General features: G+C 42.5%; 2 protein-coding genes across 5 annotated transcripts in view; one reads left to right on the top strand and one right to left on the bottom strand.

Moving 5' to 3' along the window:
* The window catches only part of LOC111872784 (mitochondrial ribonuclease P catalytic subunit), a 516,563-nt gene that overhangs the window by 66,544 nt on the left and 429,542 nt on the right, over positions 1-20,477 (bottom strand). The gene's annotated exons all lie outside the window — the stretch shown is intronic.
* On the top strand, positions 5,488-11,365 carry LOC111872814. Its single transcript, XM_023867002.2, has 3 exons — positions 5,488-5,605; positions 7,931-8,013; positions 10,598-11,365. The coding sequence occupies exons 1-3, from the start codon at positions 5,488-5,490 to the stop codon at positions 11,363-11,365; spliced, it is 969 nt and encodes a 322-aa protein (XP_023722770.2).

Here is a 20,477-nt window from a genome sequence, read left to right as displayed (position 1 = left end):
TTTGTCAGACAGGCATCCTTCAGAAGGAGTTCAATGTGAGAGCTGTTATCATTGACTGTAATTGTAAAGAAGTGCCAATAAATCCAATCATCGAATCCAGAACCTATTGTTATTCGTCACACTAACTCGTTACACGTGATATGTACGTATATGTGTCTTCAGAAATCTAATGAGTTACCACGCATGCGTGAGATGACATATATAAAACTTTAATAGGAAACCCTGAAAGGAAGAAACAACTTGGAATTCATGGGTGTAGATGAAAATGTAAAGCCAGAAGGTATTTTAAGGTATTACGAGTATGTGAAACGGACATCCTAGAGAGAACAAGGATCAGTGAAGGGCCAATCTGAACGCAGTAATTGAACTTCCGGCCATGATTTATTTAAACCGTCTTGCAGTGCATACACTCATCTATCTCCTTCTCTCACTCGCACTACATGTTTCGGCATAATAATGCCATCTTCAGGTGCTTACTCAATCCACGCCAAACTTCCGGCTTCTGAATACTCGGAGTTTTTCTGACTTAGCTGAGCTATTATTATATACTCAAACAGAAATTGCCCCAGGAAGCAAGTTACAAGTAGAAGTCTGCAAGGCGAGAAATCGATAGAAAGTGAAAATTATACCAACAACTTTTCATCAAACAAACTGATTGCAAAATTCATCACATAGACACATCAAAAACAATGTAAAATTAAAGTTGTCCTACTATTTAGTTATTTAATGAGCTATATACCATGGAGTCATGTGGTTGAGTGGAGGTATAGGTCCACCATTCGTAACTTCGGCACCAGATTGTGAGCGGTCAGTTTCACTCGCGTGCCTGTGGACAGGACGAATAGTGAAGAGCATTATCTTCTCGAATATAAGGCCGTATAGTCTGCTGAAACTTAACCGACGATTCGTTGGAATATATCTCCTCCTTCTTCAGTGTCGAAGAATAAGCCAAGTAAAAAACAGCGTGAAAGCAGGTGGCAAACGGAGCTCTGCTTGTCATCCGCTTTCACGCTCTTTACTTGCTCGGTTTATTATTCCACCCTGAAGACGGAGGCGGTTTCCTGAGAAACATCGTTGAAGTTTCGACGGACTACAAAGCTTTATATCCCAGAAGATAGAACTCTCCATAACCACCGGTGTGTGAACCTTAAACCCTACACAAGACGAACCTTGACTGTAGGTATCTGTGAATGTTATTACCCATGTTCGTGGATGATGGTAACAATGTTCCTGTCTCCTATTTGTTCTACAAAGCACCTTCTCCTTGTCCGTAGGTGTTCGTCCTTTTGGCGATGTGCAGTGTTGCGCTCGCTGAAGAAGGAAAGACCCTCAAGACAGAGAAGCGCGGCGTCTACGGCCTGGGATACGGCCACGGACTGGGCAGCTACGGGGGCGGATATTCCCTGGGGCACGGGAGTAGCTACTCTCTAGGAGGCCACGGCATCGGCCTACTGAGTGCCGGGCACGACCTGGGTTCAGGTCTGGGTTACGGCGGAGGATTCGGATACGGAGGCGATGGCCATGTGAAGGCCATCACCATTACCAAGGAGGTGCCTGTCCCTGTGCCACAACCGTACCCAGTGACAGTTGTAAAGAAGATCCCTGTCCCTGTGAAGGTTCCAGTAGCAGTACCTGTAGACAGACCTTATCCTGTTCACATCCCTAAACCTTACCCTGTGCCTGTGGAGAAACCGGTGCCCTACCCTGTCGAGAAACCAGTGCCGTATCCTGTTAAGGTCCCCGTCCCGGTGCACGTTCCTAAGCCAGTTGCTGTCCCTGTGCCCAAGCCCGTGGCTGTACCTGTACTTCAACCTGTTGCGGTTCACAAACCTGTCCCAGTTCTAGTGAAGGGTGGCAGTTTTGGTGGCCTTGACGGAGGATATGGCAGTATTGGTAGTGGATACAGTCTCGGACATGAGGGCCTCAGCTTCGGACACTCTTTCGGGGGAGGCTATGGCTTGGGTGGCTACCATTAAGTGAAGCCACTCACCAGCACTGTGAAGGACCTCCGTCCACTATTTTCGTAGGTCTCTGAACAGGCGCATGCTTAAATCAGTCATGAAATCAAGGATGTCCTGGAATTTTACAGCTTCGCACGGCTCGCAAGACAAGAATGTTACGAGGTGTCCTATGATACAAGTATGTACATTGTACGCCAGAACACCAGAAAGATCATAGCAAAGTCTTTTCATCCTCTTTCATAGGTATTTTTATAATTCAAACTGCATGTGTGCACTAATTAATTTTAATATGTTTTGTAATTCTTATGTTAGAGACATGTTGAATATTTGTATAATGTATAACGACTTTTGTATCGTGGCACAAATATATTTTATAACAAATTTTGCGGGTTTATTTTTTACTTCAAACATTATTGGGGTGATTATAAAGAACAATGCCATATCAATTCAAATACAAATTGCAATTATATTCGTTGTCCCTCAGATGTTAATCTAGTGACAGGAGGTTGGAGAAAACTGCATAATGTACTTGTACTCTTCTCCAAGTATAGTTAGAAAGATCAAGTGAAGGGGGATGAGGTGGGCAGGGCATGTAGCACGAATGGGGGAGACGAGGAATGCTTATAGGATATTGGTGGAGAAGCCAGAAGGAAAGAGACCATTTGAAAGACCAAGCCTTAGGTGGGTGGACAATATTACAATGGATCCTAAAGAGACAGGATAGGATGGTATGGATTTGATTGATTATAGTTTCAGTTTCATTTATATTTCAGTGGTTTGTAACAATGGAGCAAGCCATTAACTATTATAACTTGCCAATATATAGGGGCACGCGGTAGCGTAGTTCGTTGAGGTACTACCCTATAAGCCGGAAGGTCGCGGGTAATATTCCCGATGAGGTAATTGGAATTTTCAATTCACGTAATCTTTCCAGCCAAACTATGGTCCTGGAGTCGACGCAGCCTCGAATAGAAGTGAGTATCAGGTATCTCTCTAGGGGTTAAAGAGCGGCTAGCGCTTAAGGTTGATAACCGCCGACTGTCTAGAAAATGTGTCTCTCGACATCTCAAAACCCCACTGAACTCCACGACCTGTTACACGGATAGATTTACCTTTAAATTGCTAGAATATGATTTGTTCTGATTTGGAATTTAGGCTGTATTCGGGAACACAATGAAATATATTAGTGAAGACTCTGATTCGCTGGACGGAACAAGAAGTTGCGTACAGCCAAGCAGATATGCAGAGAGAGGCAAAGGGAAGTGTAGCAGCAGGCAGTGCATATTGTAGTATGGGTCAGGGAAACTTCCTCTAACTTCGTTATAGGTTACTATGGCTTCTAATTGAGGTTCGCTTAGTGGGGGTTGGAGTCCAGCTGGGTCCACTTGGCACGGCGGCCACTGATTAGCCTATTTTAGCCTGCCCCGGGTGATTATGATGATGGAGAATTTGATGGAATAAAGATTGGCAGGGGAAATCGAAGTACTCGAAGAAAACCCACCCCAGCGCCACTTTGTCCACCACAAATCCCACTTGACCAGACACGGGATCTACTCTAATTGAGGTTATCAGGGGAGAGAGACATACTGAGTACTCTAAATCATTGCTTTAGTTCTTGATGGGTCTGTCTCAAGTTTTCTTTATTTTTCAGACTATAAATACATACATTTAGTAACCTACTACATGAGCGATGTATATCCTTGATTACACTAAGTAAAATCAAATTAGAAGAAAACAGTTCCCTTTTTTTTTTCTCTGTCATACCGTGAACTCTTCATGCATCAGACACTGCATATTTGTTTCCTCTGTTCCAAAATTGTGGAGATAGAATCATTACGAAGTAAGGCAAAAAAATAATAAAACTCGTTCATGTGTACAACAGGTACAGGGTCAAACATACTACTAGCTTTGTGATAAACCAGCGTCAGCATGTAACTGTAGCCACAAGGTGACGTTGGTTCCTCGCTCGTGAATTTCTCTACCCTGAAAATGGAAGCGATATGTCCTCCGAAACGTCTGTTCACATAAGATCTACATGGCTCCACATCACAGAAGACGGCCTTCTTCAAATTATTATCTGTTGAACGGAAATTTTAAAATATCCTGTCTACAAGTCACGTTCCGAGCCGGTTCATTCCAGTCGCCATTTTCATGCACCATTTCCTTAGCGCATACTTCGACAGACCCTGTCTCCCTCCTCATTTCCACCCTAGAGATTTTCTCGGCAAAAATTATATAATCATCACATAAAATTCTCTGTATGTAGGTCTATACAAATTGAAGGTGCAGTATATTACCATTACCATCAGTAAGTAATGTGGTCTAGTGGTCAGCGTTCCTGGCTACAGATCCAGAGATCCGGGTTCGATTCCCGGCGCTACCAGACTTTTTCTGAGAAGTAGTGTGTCTGGAACGGGGTCTACTCAGCCTCATGAGGATAATTGAGGAGTTATTTCAAGGAAATAGCGGTCTCGGTTTAGAATACCGAGATTAACGGCCGTGGGTATTTGTTGCGCTGATCACGCGACACCCTCTATCCGCTAAAGTTGGCACTAACTTCTCCGACAAGCGGCAGTCGCTCGGTCGATATACTTCGCTTGCAGACTACAGGCCATGGAGTTGATCAGTAAGTGACATCGATATGCATTCTGTGCTAGCTCAGTTTGATTAAATCCAATTTGTTAATATCATTGCAGGTGGTCATCTTTAAAAGTCCCTTGTAATATTTTCCTACATTCTGCCCTTATTCTTAGAGGCGACTCTTTGTATGCGAAGGAAGTGTACCAAGAAATACAATCTTACAAGAGACAAAACAGAGGAGACAAAATGTCAACATATTTAAATATTTGACATGTAGGCTTACAATAACGAAAGCATCTTTTTCGGAGCTGGGATAGCGTAGTCGGCATAGCGACTGGCTATGGGATCGGAGTTCGAGTCCCTGTAGGATCAAAAATTTTCACTTCTCCAATCGTCCATACTTGCTCTGGGTTCAACCCAACCTCCTATAAAATTGGTACCGGGAGCTGTTTCCTGGAGTAAAGAGGCTGGGACGTGAAGCTGACCACTCACCTCAAACTAGTGCCAAAGTAAAAACATGTAGATCTATATATCTTCCATACGTCTTCATGGCGTAGTGTTTAATTAGTTAAGCAGAACGACTTTTCTTTTCAATGGCTCTTCCAGCCTATTCAGGGCCCAGGCCTCATATTCAGTTCTGTAATCATTTCTCAGAGACGGTGAGACTCTTTGGACGAGTGATCAGCCTGTCGCAAGGCCGCTACCTAAACACGGGACAACACAAACAGGTAAATTACTTAAATTGATGAAATTTTCAGGGGAAATTGCGTCTTTAATTAACGTATTGGTAAAAATATAGATATACAAATCTACTTACTGTATTTGAAAATTAACAATCCCCAGGACTCTTCTTAGCCTAATTATTCCTGAAGACGGATGATGGCAAGGAGTGGGGGAAGGGAACTTCCTACTAGTTTCAGTACAACCTGCGTCTCTGGTAGTTAAAATGAAGGGTGCTACCCTCCTCCTTCAGCACTCAGTGAGGTTCTATCACCACAATGTAACAGAGCAAAACGCCGCTATATACCCGAAGAGTGAGGTTGGCAACCGTGATCCTAGTGCCTGTAAATCGTGCGATTCTGAGACAACCGCGCTCGCCATGCACAAAGTTCTTGAGTACAATCAAGGCGCAGCAGTCATCAGATGTTAATAAAGTAGAACGGTACGCGTTACTGCTTCTGAATGGCGCTGAGTGACGTCACCAAGGTTACACGAACTGACTGAATGAAAGTAAAGTTACTGTTACGTATTTAACTTTCGCTCCTCTTGTTTTCAGTGCAAGAGGCGCTAGTTCTTGTTGTCATGAACGTTCAGCTAATGAATGTTGGCGTTAAAGCATTTGAATCTCCTTTATTTTTAAACGAATAATAAATTTTCGCCACAAAACCGATACCCCACGTTTCACCCATGAATCCAGTCTTGCCCAAAATCATTTTAGAGGTCATAGCAGTAAGATATTTTAGATGGGGACAGGAATTGCGGGGGCGTAATGAAATAATTAAATTCATATTTTCAGAATGAATTAATGAGTTATATTCTTCATGCAATCTCCACGAAGTGAACCTGCAGAGTGCATACCGTTTCGTGCCACATAACACACGTTATGTTTTCAAAATTAATCGAGGACTACATGAAGTTGCAAAGTTAATTACAACTTTGTTCTTAGTGGTCTAATATAAATATGGCTTTTAATGAAATCAAAGTGAACAAGAAGACTGTCTTTAAAAAAATTTAAAAACCGCACACCACATAAACAGGCCTGTTGATCTACATGGTGTTAACACAAATCCAGGTAATATCTATCAATAACTCCAGAAACTGAAATATTTTTGTATATTGTACAAATATTTAACAAATACAAGTACACTACCCTTTGATTCTACAGTATTATGAGATTTGCAACCACATATTTGTATCGGCGCAGCAATTTTTTTTTTAATTCACATAGCGAGGGGTGAAGTCCAACTGGGTCCACTCGGCACGGCGGCCACTGATTGGCCTATTGTAGCCTGCCCCGTGTGATTATGATGATGGAGAATTTGGTGGAATGAAGACTGGCAGCGGAAACCGAAGTACTCGGAGGAAACCCGCCCCAGCGCCACTTTGTCCACAACAAATCCCAATTGACCAGACCCGGGATTAATTCTGGGCCGTCGCGGTCAATCCCGGGCCACCGCGGTGTGAAGCCTGCAACTAACCGCTTGAGCTATGGCGCGGCCTATCGGCGCAGCAAAACTGTAAAGAAAGAATTAGGGAAATACACGTTTCCTTCCCGCTCTATTTTGAAATGGCAATTTATATCATTTCATTTAAACCTTTTCCAATGCATTAAAATTGGTGGAAATGCTAGTAAAGCCCATACTTAAACAGACAAATCACGCACACTTTTATCTCCTGCGTTATGATATTGTGTGACCTACTAGATTGCTACAGTTTACCATGCAGATGATTGTATTGTGTTCCTCCAACACGTTTCATAACACTTACGATACAAAAGGCTGTCACAACCCACAAGATCACAATGTAAATTTTCACCAATATGAAAAATTTAAATCACGTTTACAAGAAAACTGATCGGGAAAATTATATCGAGCTGAAATTTTATCACGTAGTAAATTTTCCTAGAACGCTGAATTCTCATTTGGTCAGTATTGTGCCCCACTATTCTGACCCTCTTCTGGGTCACACCGTTCAACTTAAATAACTACGATAATTTGATTGCAAAAGGTTATTGGAAGCAATCACCCAGGAAAATATTAAAATAGAATTTCAGATGATTATGACGTGAAGTTGCGAACTGCAGCGCACTGGACCACGACGAGAACTCCCAACAGCAGCAGCGACTGCTCAAACAGACCTTTGTTTGAGGCGAAGACAAATCGGAACAGATGTAACTATTAAAAGAAACTCCTTGATTTTAGTCCGCAGGCGAACTCTACCGACTGAGCGACCGCCGCTTGTCGGCGAAGTTTAGTACCAAATTTGCGGATAGAGGGTGTCGCGTGGCCAGCGCAACGAATCCCCACGGTCGTTAATTTCGATTTTCTAGACCTGAACCGCTATTTCCTTGAAATAGCTCCTCAATTATCATCACGAGGCTGAGTGTACCACGTTCCAGACCCACTACTTCTCCGAAAAAAATCTGGTAACGCCGGGAATCGAACCCGGATCTCTGGATCTGTAGCCAGGGGCGCTGACCACTAGACCACAATTCATTCAACTCTTAGTAACCCCTTCAGTCCGAAGATTGTCAATTTGTATTGGGTCCTTGTCTTACAGTACCACCTGTCAGATACGGGACACTACGCAGAAACAAGACCAAAACAAGCTGCGATGGTGTAAGTTCGGAAAGGCGAAAGTATCGTGTGTAGTTATTCACTTGTTTTCAGTTCAACTGGTAGTCGATATAAAGGCAAGCAGCGCTCGTGTCGCGACGGCATACTGGACTGCATTCAGCATCATGAAGTTGCACGTGAGTATACAAAACATGAATATTATATAATAACCGTAAAGCAAATATTCCATATAAATTATAGAAATTAAGAATGGCACACTAGTGTTAGTTTATAATTCGGTAATTTAACGAAACCAAATCCGCTGTTACTGTTATGTGACTGAGGCAAACTCCGTGGAAGGATAAACGAGTGGTGAACCGAGAAGAGCTGATTGTGGGTCAAGAAACGGCTGTTACGTACGGACTCAAAGTCAAAGTCAAAGTCATGTTACAACTGATGGTCCGTCAGTCTGTCTGTCTTGGTGTCGAGCCCCAGTTGGGGCTCATGACCAGATATTTTTTTGAATGAAAGTTACGGTCTTGTCTTTACGGACTCAGTATCTTCAGTCGGCATTTGAATATGGTAGTACCTGCATCACGAACAAGGCTCACGCGATTCAGTAGGTAAGACGTAGCGAGACTCAAAAGGGCCTGACTGAAGTGAAAAGATTCTTTCCAGGTGATAATTCCTACATCGAAATCCACAGGCCGAGTAGAGCCCCAGATTACCCTAATTATTTTATTGTGTTTTATTTAAATTTAATATTCTCCTTTGTTTATTTAACTGCGCTTTCAATAATTTGTTCAGGCTGTGTATTATCTGATGATTTGTAGTTGGTTGAGGGGCTATGCTACAAGCCGGAAGGTCGCGGGTTCAAATCCCGATGAGGTCATTGGCTTTTTTTCAATTTACCTAATCCTTCCAGCCGCACTATGGCCCTGAGTTCGATTCAGTCTCTAACAGAATTGAGTACCAGGAATTAAATAATTATCCTGGGGAGTAAAGCGCGGCCAGTGCGTAAGACTGACAACCTTACCGCCAACTCTGAGCCGATTGTCTAGATAATGTGGGACCCTCAACGTCTCACAATCCTATGGGCCTCCATTGCTTGCTACAGGGATAGCTTTACCTTATTTTTTTACTTTTTAGTGGACAATGAATGGGGAAAAAATGTGAATGTCTTGGCCTAATTTAAGATATTACCCAGGAATTTTCCTTGAGTAATTTGCAGAAAATCACGAAACACATAATCTGGGTAGCCTAAATTCGAACCGGGACCTCTGGAATACTAAGCAGGGGTGCTACGCACTCAGCGGTGACATTTGGTAATTATCATACTTAGTTCTTTTGATATTGTTTGTTTCTTACTGGATATATATTATTAAATTAAGTCCACAAGTAATTTAGAATATTCTTTTATAAGAAAACCCGTTTTAAGATAAAGTTCATATCTTAAAAATTAAATTGTCAATTTATACAGCATGGTATATACATTGTATATATAGTATTTTACATACAAAGAAATAAATGTTTGTTAACCTGAAGCGTTTGTATGCCTATCTCCTTTGCACTTTGAAATAAATTAGGTCACTACTTGAAAGGTAAATTGTCGGTTGTGTGAACTCCTTAAAGGGAGACACCATGACGGTATTATTCTTAAAATGTATTGCCCCAGGTCATTATACTTGCTTTGAAACATTTGCTAAGTATGTTTTTTGTTTTTTGTTTTTTTTTTGGTACTGTGTGAAGTAACAAAACGGAGACCATTTGAACTGCAAGATTTCCCTCCCATTTGGTGCGAGTGACAGACAAATCTTTGTAGCTAGGAATTTGATGTTTAAAAGTAGATAAAAAGTAAGAATATTTAGAAACACTCAGAAGGACAGAATTTTTTAGATTTCATCGGCAAATTTAACGCAGAAATAAAGCTTAAATATTAAATGAGTTCTTCCCAAAAGGAATATACTAAGTGTACTAGTCTTAGTTTAAACGGAAGAGTTGACTGCAACCTTGCTGACCCCAGGTAGTGCCCGGCGACTCCATACGTGTTCCCCTCGTAGCCGGTGACCAGCTCTAGGCTGTCCCTGAGGTACTCACAGCAGTTCAGCAACGCCCCACTTACTGAAACCTCCACCTTCTTTTTTCTTTTCTTGTTCCTTCCCTGACGGCTTAGCAACAGTCAGCTCACAGACCTCATCGTGTCCGCGAGAAGTTTCTTCATGATTCGAGCGTTGGACCCCTCTGTGATCCTATACGCACTACTGGAGTCGATGTTGAGAAGCACTTGCTTTTTTTTAATTCGCTTAGTGGGGGCGGCTACTGATTGGCCTATTGTACATGCCCCGGGTGAATATGATGATGGAGAACTTGATAGAATGAAGATTGGCAGGGGAAACCGAAATATTCGGAGAAACCCCGTCCCAGCGCCACTTTATCCACCACAAATCCCACTTGAGGAGACCCGGGATCGAACCCGGGCCGCCGCGGTGGGAAGCCAGAGACTAACCGCTTGAGCTACGGCCAGGCCAACACACTTGCTTACTGTAACAAAGAAAATAACACGGAGTGATACGGAATATTTTCCCACTGTATTTTTTAAATTTGAATTTAATTAAAAATGATAGAAGGCCCAGTGTAAGGTCTATAACTGCAGAGAACAACACGGGAAGGTGGTCACCAATTGATATTCCCAGCTGCACTTATCTCGCGATGACATTGCTTGGTATCCTTAAGTACATGTGCTGCAATTGTGTATTACTTTTTATTTTTAAATGTCAACAGATGTGCTTAATGGTTATCCTCTTCACCTCGGCCTTCGGAGCGAAGGAGGAGAAGAAGAAGGAGAAAAAAGATCCTCAGGAGAAGGCCTCAGTCGGTAAGACAGAGAAGCGCGGTGTTGAGGAACTGATCTACGTCCCTCAAGGACATGACGACCACAAGCTGATCGGTGGTTACGCGGGCGGGTACGGCTACGGGGACGCAGGGTACGAGTTGGGAGGCCAGCACAGCCTGGGCTTGCTGGGATACGGGGACCACAACTTGAATCCCTCCAGCCGCATCAAAAGCATCGTCATCACAAAGGAAGTGGCAATTCCTGTCCCTCAGCCGTATCCAGTCCCGGTAGAGAAAACGATCCCTTACCCCGTCAAAGTTCCCGTCCCAGTGCCTGTTGTGAAGCACTATCCAGTTCCTGTGGTCAAACCTTACCCAGTCCCTGTAGAGAAGAAAGTGCCGTACCCAGTTGAGAAAATTGTTCCGTACCCTGTGAAGGTTCCTGTAGAGGTCCCTGTCCAAGTCCCTCATCCTGTGCCTGTAGCTAAGCCTTATCCAGTGCCTGTGCAAGTTCCCCACCCAGTCTCTGTCCCTCACCCTGTAATAGTGAAGAAACTGCAGCCATTTCTCCTGGAGCACGGCGATCTCTCTGGCGGCTACGTGGGTCTTGGCAGCCATCAGAGCGCAGCCGTGGACTACAGTTACGAGGGCCTCGGCGATGGCTACGCGTTCACAGGAAGCTCTGACGGAGTGTACACCCAGGGCGGATACCATTAGTTTCTTTATTTTATAAATCTATACTTCTTTATCAACCACAGCCCATTGCTGTGTTACAAAACACGCTCCGTCACTCAATGCCTCATTAACAGACATTTCTTCAGAACTGGCAAAAGACATAGTTTAAAGTTCGTAAAGTGCAGTAAATAATTTTATTTATAAGAGCTTTAATGCAAAGACGTGGTTTTACTTTGTTGTGGCTCTTCCTGTGCTATAGAACTCTCGTTCATGGAATCACTACTACATTCACATCGCAAACTTTTAGACTCACTCTTAGTTAACACATTAAATTATTTAATGTTAAAACGTTTTTAACTGCGACAAGTGAAAATAAATATAATTTCGATTTAGGAAAATAATTTAATGTGCTTACTTCCTTCATAAACTTTCACATAAGTTACACACAGAAAATAGTATGTATATTGTGATATGACGCTTGAAAGTCGGAATAGTTCATTGCTAGACAACGTCACTCTAGGCAGGTTTCTGCAGCAACGGATAGGCTTGTGGGAGAACCAGATCGTTGCCACGAAATTGATACACGTTTTCACAACAACGGATAAACACGAAATAGTAGAAGAATTGTTGGGTGTGGTTACTTATATTCGGTCCTCCCCGCAGTTATTCAGGGGGAACACGTAACTGAGGGCACCGCAATCCCGCGTTAAGCGGGGTCGAATGCCTCCACCGTGACCCTGCGAGTCATAGGAGACGATGAAAAGGGAAGTCTCAGATCCGAGGTAGTAAAATATGGTTGCGAGTCCCAAGCGACTCGCACCTTAGAATAACTGCACTGGCGACCACCAGTAGCAGTTGTAAACGACAGACCCGTCTTCTCGTTAGAAAGGAAGCCCCACATCAACAAACACGAAACTCCCTGATAGTAATAAAAATCTGGTTGTAAGCCCCAGATGTGTTCTTTGTTCCAAGATAGACTGGCAGGCTGACCGCCGGTCGTAATATAAGACTCGACTCGAGGGCGCCCTACAAAAACAAGACCATAACTGTCAAACAGTAATAAATATCTCGTCATGAGCCCCAGATGGGTCTGGACACCAAGAATTACTGACTGATTGTCAGTCGCAATGTGACTTTGACTTGATTCGGCATCCGTCCTTAGTGATTCGTGATTCGCCAATTGGCATTCGTCTTTCATAAGAGAGTTTAGTGAGTTCAGTAGTTCATTTGAATTCAGTTGAGTGTTCAGCTGTAGAGTGTTAACCAGCGGACAGCGGAAGCTCAAGAAGTGACCGACGCGTAAATCAGAACCAAGTCAGTCACAGTGGAAGAGAAGACACTCTCAGTCCAGTAAAGAATGGAGCGAGTCTGAGACAGTCATTGATTGTGAGCTGTCATAACTGACTCTAATTAAGAGTGATTGTAATAGAAGACGTCAATAAATCCAATCATACAATCCAGAATCTATTATTATTATTAGTCACAAAAATATATTAAACGCCAGCTATTGTACAATTTCTAGGAGCCGGGACAATATCGTCGGTATAGCGACTGGCTACAGGCTGGACGAATGAGGGGTCGGAGTTCGAGTCCCGGCAGGAGCAAAAATTTTCTCTTCTCCATGTTATCTAGACGGGTTCTGGGGCCCACCCTGCTCCTATCCAATGGGTGTCGGAGGCTCTTTCCACGGGCCTAAAGCGGCAGGGGCACGAAGCTGACCAGTCACCTCCAGTTAGTGCCGAGGTCAAGAAAATTTGGATGTATACATCAAATTCCCCATACACCTTCACGTCGTACTGCTTTTATAGCTAAGCACAGGGACAAATTTACCTTTAAGTTTTACTTAACATTCAATTTCTTCATGTAATTTGAACTAACATAAATTTCGGTTAATTGAAAATTGTCATAGGCGACTTTAAAATCTCGTAACACCACTGTGTTGGTAATTTCTAATGCACAAAGCATTTCCTGTTGTATTTTTCTGAAATATTTTCATTCGAATTTGTATAAGCCAGGGTTTAGTTGCATTCGTTCATTAGTTATAACGACCATGAATGACTGTATAAGGAGTGGGCCCTCTCGGCCCTTGCAGCGCCACCTACAGTGGTCTATTGTGCTTATATGTATATAACCACCATACGAAAGTCTAAATATACATATCCAAAGTACCAAACAGGTTATTACTATATTTTTACAAAAATTATAAATTTTGCATGCTCAGGAGTATATGAAACTACGTTTTTTTTTTATTTCTGGTGGAGTGGGACTAAGTCCCTAAGTCTTTGCCTACAGTACCAGCCCCAGATGATAGGTGAGGGTGATTGTGGAGCAATTTGTGGAATGAAGATTGGCAAGGGAAACCGAAGTACTCGGAGAAAACTTGCCCCAGCGCCACTTTGTTCACCACAAATCCCACTTGACCAGACCCGGGATCGAACACGGGCCGCCGCGATGGGAAGCCAGCGACTAACCGCTTGAGCTATGGCGCGGCCTATATGAAAGTAAGTCTCAGATTAATACCAGATAATTTTAACTGTGTCTAATAAAATTTATGTAGGAGTAAGTGGAACAAATGTGGGGGTTTCTGAGAAAATATTCTCTTGAGAATATTTGACGTAATAGAGAGGAAGCAACAGGAGAATGAAAACAAAATTGCGCAGCGTGAAATTTCATGCTTTACAGCCTCCACATAATATTATCAGTGCTATACAGGTAAGGAGGCCGGTCACGTTAGTCGAGCGGTCTAAGGCATGCACTGTCTTCGCTCGCTCGGAAGCCGGGTTCCTGGGTTCGAATCCCACTCAGGGAATGGATGTTTATGTGCGTTTTTCTGTGTTTGTGTACAGGTAGAGGCCTTGCGACTAGCTGATCACCAGCCCAAGGAGTCCTACCGTATGTCTAAGATACAGTAAACCAAAGTGAAACGGAGAGTTTCATTGGGGTAGGCCTAGGCCCAAACGAGGGCTGTAGCGCCAATGAAAAAAACAAATACAGTTAAGGAAGATGAGATGGATACAGACAAAGGAATGTAAATTATACAGATATTTTATTCGGGTACTCTCAAGGGCGAGAAATTACTTGGGTATAGATGAGACGAGGCCGGTCACGGTAGCCCAGCGGTCTAAGGCATGAACTGCCTTCGCTCGCTCGGAAGCCGGGATCGTGTGTTCGAATAACACTCCTCCAAGGAGTCCTACCGTCTGTAAAATGATCATGAAACTGAAAATCAGACGCCAGGGTCCAAAGGGGCTGTAGAACCAATGAAAAAAGACGAGAGGAAGCAGTTATAATTAAGAAGTAGGGTTTGTGGGTTTTGTCTATGCCCAGATGAATAATTATAGACATCAAGGAAGGGGCTCTGTACAAATGACAAGGAATGGGCCTGTTCCGTAAAGATGGGGCATTCATCGACAAGGTGATTACGTAAAATCTTCTAAAATATACACAGTAAGAGAAGGAGATAGGCCAGTTTCTTCAGCAGGCAGGAGAGACTTCTCACCGAGCTGAACCAGAGATGAGTGCCGTACTCTGCCTTTCTACAGGATGTGATTGAAATTGGAGCCAAAGGCAAGGTTTGCGAGCGGCCCAGATTTAAACACATAATGGGCATTGTAATCAATTCTGGTAAGTCGTCCACTAGTTCGATTTGGGGTGGGGTTTGAGTCTCACCTTCTTCCCCCAAACATGTTACATTATATTTACTTCAGTTCAACTAGGAACGTAAGAAAGCGATGTGTGAAGTACTGTGGGAGAGACTGCAGTGTGAAGGGGGATTAGTTAGGCCTTGTTTGGTGTCTGTAAATATAAAACAGCTTTAATAATTTGGTGTTAAGTTAAACTATATTGAGCGGGACTTGATATTATGGAATCCCAACCAGTTCTCGTATTCTCAAAGCAATATTTATGTTTTTAGCTCCAGTTTCCCCCCTCTTTTTGTGTGGAATGGGACCGCCTCTGCGGTCTAGTCATCAGCGTTCCTGACTACGGATGCAGAGGTACAGATGTTCAACTCCCGGCGCTACCAGACTTTCTGAGAAATAGTGGGTCTGGAACGGGGTCCACTCAGCCTAGTGAGGATAAGGAGCTATTTCAAAGAAACAGCGGTCCCGGTCTAGAATACCGAGATTAACGACCGTGGGGATTCCTTGCACTGACCACGCGACACCCTCTATCCGCTGAAGTGCTCACTAACTTCGCCGACAAGCGACAGTCGCTCGGTCGGTATAGTTCGCTTGCGGATTACAGGCCATGGAGTTTGTGTTTTGTTTGTGGGATGGGCTGAGAATGGGTCCACTTTATGCGTCAGTTACTAACTGGCCTATTGTAACAGCCCGGGTTGATAGATAAAGATGAATGTGGAGCAGTCGGTGGAATGAGAATTGGGAGGGGAAACCAAAGTACTCGGGGGAAATCTGCTCCAGCGCCAATTTATTCACCGCCAAATCCACATAAGCTGATCTGGGATCAAAACCGGACCGCTGCCTTGGGAAGCCAAAGAATAACCGCGTCAGTTACGGCACGGTCTTTCGTTGCATCTAAGAATTGACATTTTAATGACCAGATAATATAGTATCTGTCCGTTAGATGCTGTCACCAAAATATCACGATACAAATAAACACCTTTTCATAAATTTAAATTTCAGTGAAAGCACGTAAAATATTCTTGTTGACAAAATTGCGGGTAGTCTGGAACTGTAATTTTTAAATTAAAATAAAAGACAAAAACAACAGATTAAATACTGGATAGATATAAAGGAGGAAATTTTATTGTTGCAATTTGGGAATATAAATCAAGCTTTTTAATGGCATTTTTACGTAAAATAATATTTAAGTTCCATGTATTAATTCCAATAATCGCAAACACAGAAATGCGACTCCTCCCACCAGAACACTCCCGATTGCATCGCAATGTTTGAGTCATCTCGATGTATGGTATCGTATTGTTAATAAGGGGACTAATGTAGCAGTGTAGACAAATCTACATTGAAATTAAATAAAAATCCTTTTATTATGCACTGTGTTTACTCACAATTAACGGGTGTAGGTTCTTGGGCAACACGCCACTTTCATGGTCTTAAGAATAGAACTCTTGTGTGGTCTCATAAAGAAATTCTTTCTTCCGTAATAACATAATCAGTCTTTGAAATTTCAAATAACAATTCTCTATATTCAGAACTACTGAACTTTTGGACTTTATCCATCGTCCGGTATTCTAGTAACTAGAAAACAAAACGTTTCGGAAACTTGACATGTTTCAGTCCTCAGGCGGAGGGAGCTGAAGACGCCTACCCAGTCACTTGAGATTAGCTTTCTATAGGGGTCACAACTGAATACCTTTCTTCAGCCCCCTTCACAGAGGACGGAAACATATCCAGTTTCCAAATCGTTTTGTTTTTTAGTTACTAGAACACGGAACGATGGACAAAGCCCCAAAACCCAGTAATTCTGGGTATTATACAACATCGTCAGAACCCTATAGAAAGTAATACTGCACATTACTTATAACTGATCGTGAACACAACTGAGTTAACTTAAAAGGAGAAATGAGACTACATAACAATGTACTGTAAACTTCAGTTTATTCATTGTATCTTCCTCTCAACTTCTTTCTTCATTCATCTAATGTAATCGTCTTTGATATGAAGAATGAAACTTTCATAACTGGCATAAACATAAAATTATTCAAGACGTGAGGAACATTTGAATATCTATGTCGTTTTCTTTCCTTGACACTACAGCCCCAGTGGGCCTAGGCCTACCTCCATGAACTTCTACGTTGACTTTCGTTTTTTCTAGATCTTACACACACGGTAGGACTCCTTCGGCGGGTGATCAGCTCGTAGCAAGGCCTCTACCGGTACACAAATATAGAAAAACGCACACACACAAACTAAACATCCATGCCCTGAGTAGGAATCGAACCCACGATCCCGGCTTCCGCGCGAGCGAAGACATTTCATTCCTTAGACCGCTCGGCTACCGTTACCGGCACATATGTCGTTTATATACTAATATTTTCCTCACTTTCTGTCTCTTTATTGAAGCAAGAAAGATCGTTTCTCCAAATGTGGCACAAGAAGATGAACTTTTTTATATTTATAACGTTTTATACGATGCATGATTTGAGGGAAATGGTACAGTTTTGGGGATATGCTTGCCAATTTATCTAAAAAAACTAAATAAATTATTACATCTGGATTGTCTCTCTGAGATGAATATTATTTTTCACGATGCACCGCTTGGGGGTACCAAGGGAGGACGACCAACATACTTTAAGTACGTCAGTGCAGAAAATTTGCACTTCAATCTTAGCTATAATTTGTTTTGTCCCTGGCAGTTAGACTTAACATCTGTAGGAATATGGACTGAGAGCAGGTCTCTTTCGTGATGTTACCATGGTCACTTTTAAAATAAATTCACTATTGACAAGGCCCAAATGGTCTTCTCGTAAGGAAAGAATGGAAAAGAATTTTGATTTAGACTGGAACCCTTGCATGCAGAGGAAAATAAAAAAAAAATCCCTATTTTTCCTCTCAAATAGGAACATCTCATCTATTTACCTTATTTCCCTACGAAGCGCCTTTTTGGAGAAGCAGAGCGCGACGGAAGGATAGATGGACGTTTGACTATTATATGTATATATATATATAAATAGTTGCATAGACAGACAGATTAGATAGATAGGTAAATATGTAGGTAGGTAGGTGGGCAGGTACGTAGATAGATAGATAGATAGATAGATAGATAGATAAACGCATTTCACTCCAATAAATTCATTTTAATGGGCATTTTATTTAAGGTCCTAATTAGCTTTCTCGCATATTCCTTATGTCATTTGACAGATATTCACCACCTACTGGCCAGTAGCTCGTATTATCAGTGTTGTCAAGAGTTAATTTTATGCATTATGATTAATTTTAGACCTCACTTCGCGCAACACATTCTTGCTCGTCTCTAGGTATTCATCAAGAAAGACATTGTGACGTGTTGCACGACACGGCTCCCCCCGCCAGTGGTGACGTAACACCATCAGAGCGCTGTCGTTACTAGAGTAGCAGGCTTGTTGTAAGAAAATCTTAAGAGCGATCCAAAATAAGAATTCGCCATAACTTATCTTATGCAATGTCAGTATTAATCTCACTGTCTTGGGGGAAAGTACCATGTATAGTAACAACAACTGTTCCAGAGAAAGCGCTCTTAGACTTATTTCTGCAGTGCTGCCATCTGCTTATCATCCTCTCCACTTAAAACTGCATGCACATAGAAAACAGATAGTCGTGATATCTAAACGAAACTGACTTTACGGAGACCCTTCCAAAACGCATACATTCCCGTTCATTGTTCTGGCGTCAAACTGCGTCATTTCTGAGGATCTCGAAATCTGCTTAGTATAATTTATATAAGTATTTGTACATATGGGGCACACGGTAGCGTAGTTGGCTGAGGCACTATGCTACAAGCAGGAAGGTCGCGGTTTCGGGTCCCGATGAGGTCATTGGATTTTTTCAATTTATCTATTCCTTCCAGCCGCATTATGGCCCTGGTTTCGACTCAGGCCCTAAGAGAAAAGAGTTTCAGTAATCTTCCTGGTTGCAAAGGGCGACCGACGCGTAAGGTTGACAGCCTTACCGCCATCTGTATACCGACTGTCTAGATCACGTGGGACCCTCGATGTCTCACAATCCTATGGGCCTTCACAGCCTGTTACAGAGATAGCTTTACCTTTACTTTGTTACATAACCGTGCTGCAAAACACGCCTTAAGTAACGCTGTTTGAATTATGCAGCGTCGATGCATGCTGGAGGCCTGGGGCCGAGAGAATGTGACAGCTGCGAGACAAGTGGTCGCATTTGGATAATCAGGCCTTACGAATTCACTTTCAAGCGCATTGACTTAAAAGCGTACGAGGGAATTGGAGCGATTTGAGGTCGTTAAGCAGTGAAAGGTCGTGCTCAAATTTTGTCAAACGTAGCAAACAGAATGATCAGGCTACGTTCAGTTTCGTTCAGGAGCAAATTGCTGCGGTTTATCCTACACATATCATATCCTTTCTCTCCTATCGCAGCACATCCTCCTTGAAAATCTAAAATTATATAGGCTTACAAATACAAATTTACCCCTTGTTTTGTACGGACCTAAAGAAACTTAACTGTCGTCCAGGGAATGACATAGACTAACATAGACTACAAGAGTGACTGAGAAGAGGTGCCCAGAAGAGTACTGAACTAAGAGGAAAGAAGTAGCAGGCCACTAAAGACGATTGCATAAAAGTAAAATTTGTCCCTGTGTTTAACTAATTAAGCAATACGCCGTGATGGCGTATAGGGGAGTGGATGTACAAATCCACATTTTTCTTGACCTCGTCACTAGTTGGAGTTGAGTGGTCAGCTTCACGTCCCGGCTGCTATACCCCGGGGAAAGAGTCCAGGATATGAGGTTGAGTGGACGTCAGAGTAGGTCTAAACGACGTGCTGAAGAGCAAAAATTCTTTACCATAACGGGACTCGAACTCCGACCCATCGATCGTCCAGCCCATAGCCAGACGTTATACAGACTGCGCCATCTCTGCTCTAAAGAAGAATGCATGCTGATTATAATTTTTGAAATATTATTATGAACGCAAATCGAGGAGGAAAAAAGGCCGAGGCTTGTAGGCCTATTGTAAGCATAAGAGGAAAAAACGTATCAAATCTGATATGTCCCAAACTGTCTGCTCATCAGAATTTATTACTGTATTCCCTGTTCTCCCATGCTACCAAAATACCAAGCCCTTCATAACCTCATAGACTTCACTGTCTTAACGACAATAGATAATGTGAACCAATCATGGTGTTATTCTTTATAAAATGTCGTAAATTTCAACTTTTTTTGGTGCGACCACGAAACCGTATTAAAAATTATATATCCTTTATTAAGTAATTAATCAATTTATAATCAATATGTGTATGATCGAGAAATATCAGTAAATGATGCTCTGTTTCTAAATATCACTCAGTACACTTTTGCACGGAACACGGAACATTGCAACAAGATGTCCGTACTTGAGATGCCGCCGCAAGACATGAAAGTAGCTTGGCAAATGAGGACGGGCGGCTATAAAAATTGAACTAGATCTCTGCTGTAATGTAACTGAAAATTGCTTAAGCCCCCAAGA

The sequence above is a fragment of the Cryptotermes secundus genome, unplaced genomic scaffold (genome assembly GCF_002891405.2).
Source record: "Cryptotermes secundus unplaced genomic scaffold, Csec_1.0 scaffold79, whole genome shotgun sequence".
In the NCBI taxonomy this organism is placed as follows: Eukaryota; Metazoa; Arthropoda; class Insecta; order Blattodea; family Kalotermitidae; genus Cryptotermes; species Cryptotermes secundus.
Note: the sequence above shows the minus strand (reverse complement) of the source record. Positions and strands in the feature narration are given on the sequence as shown.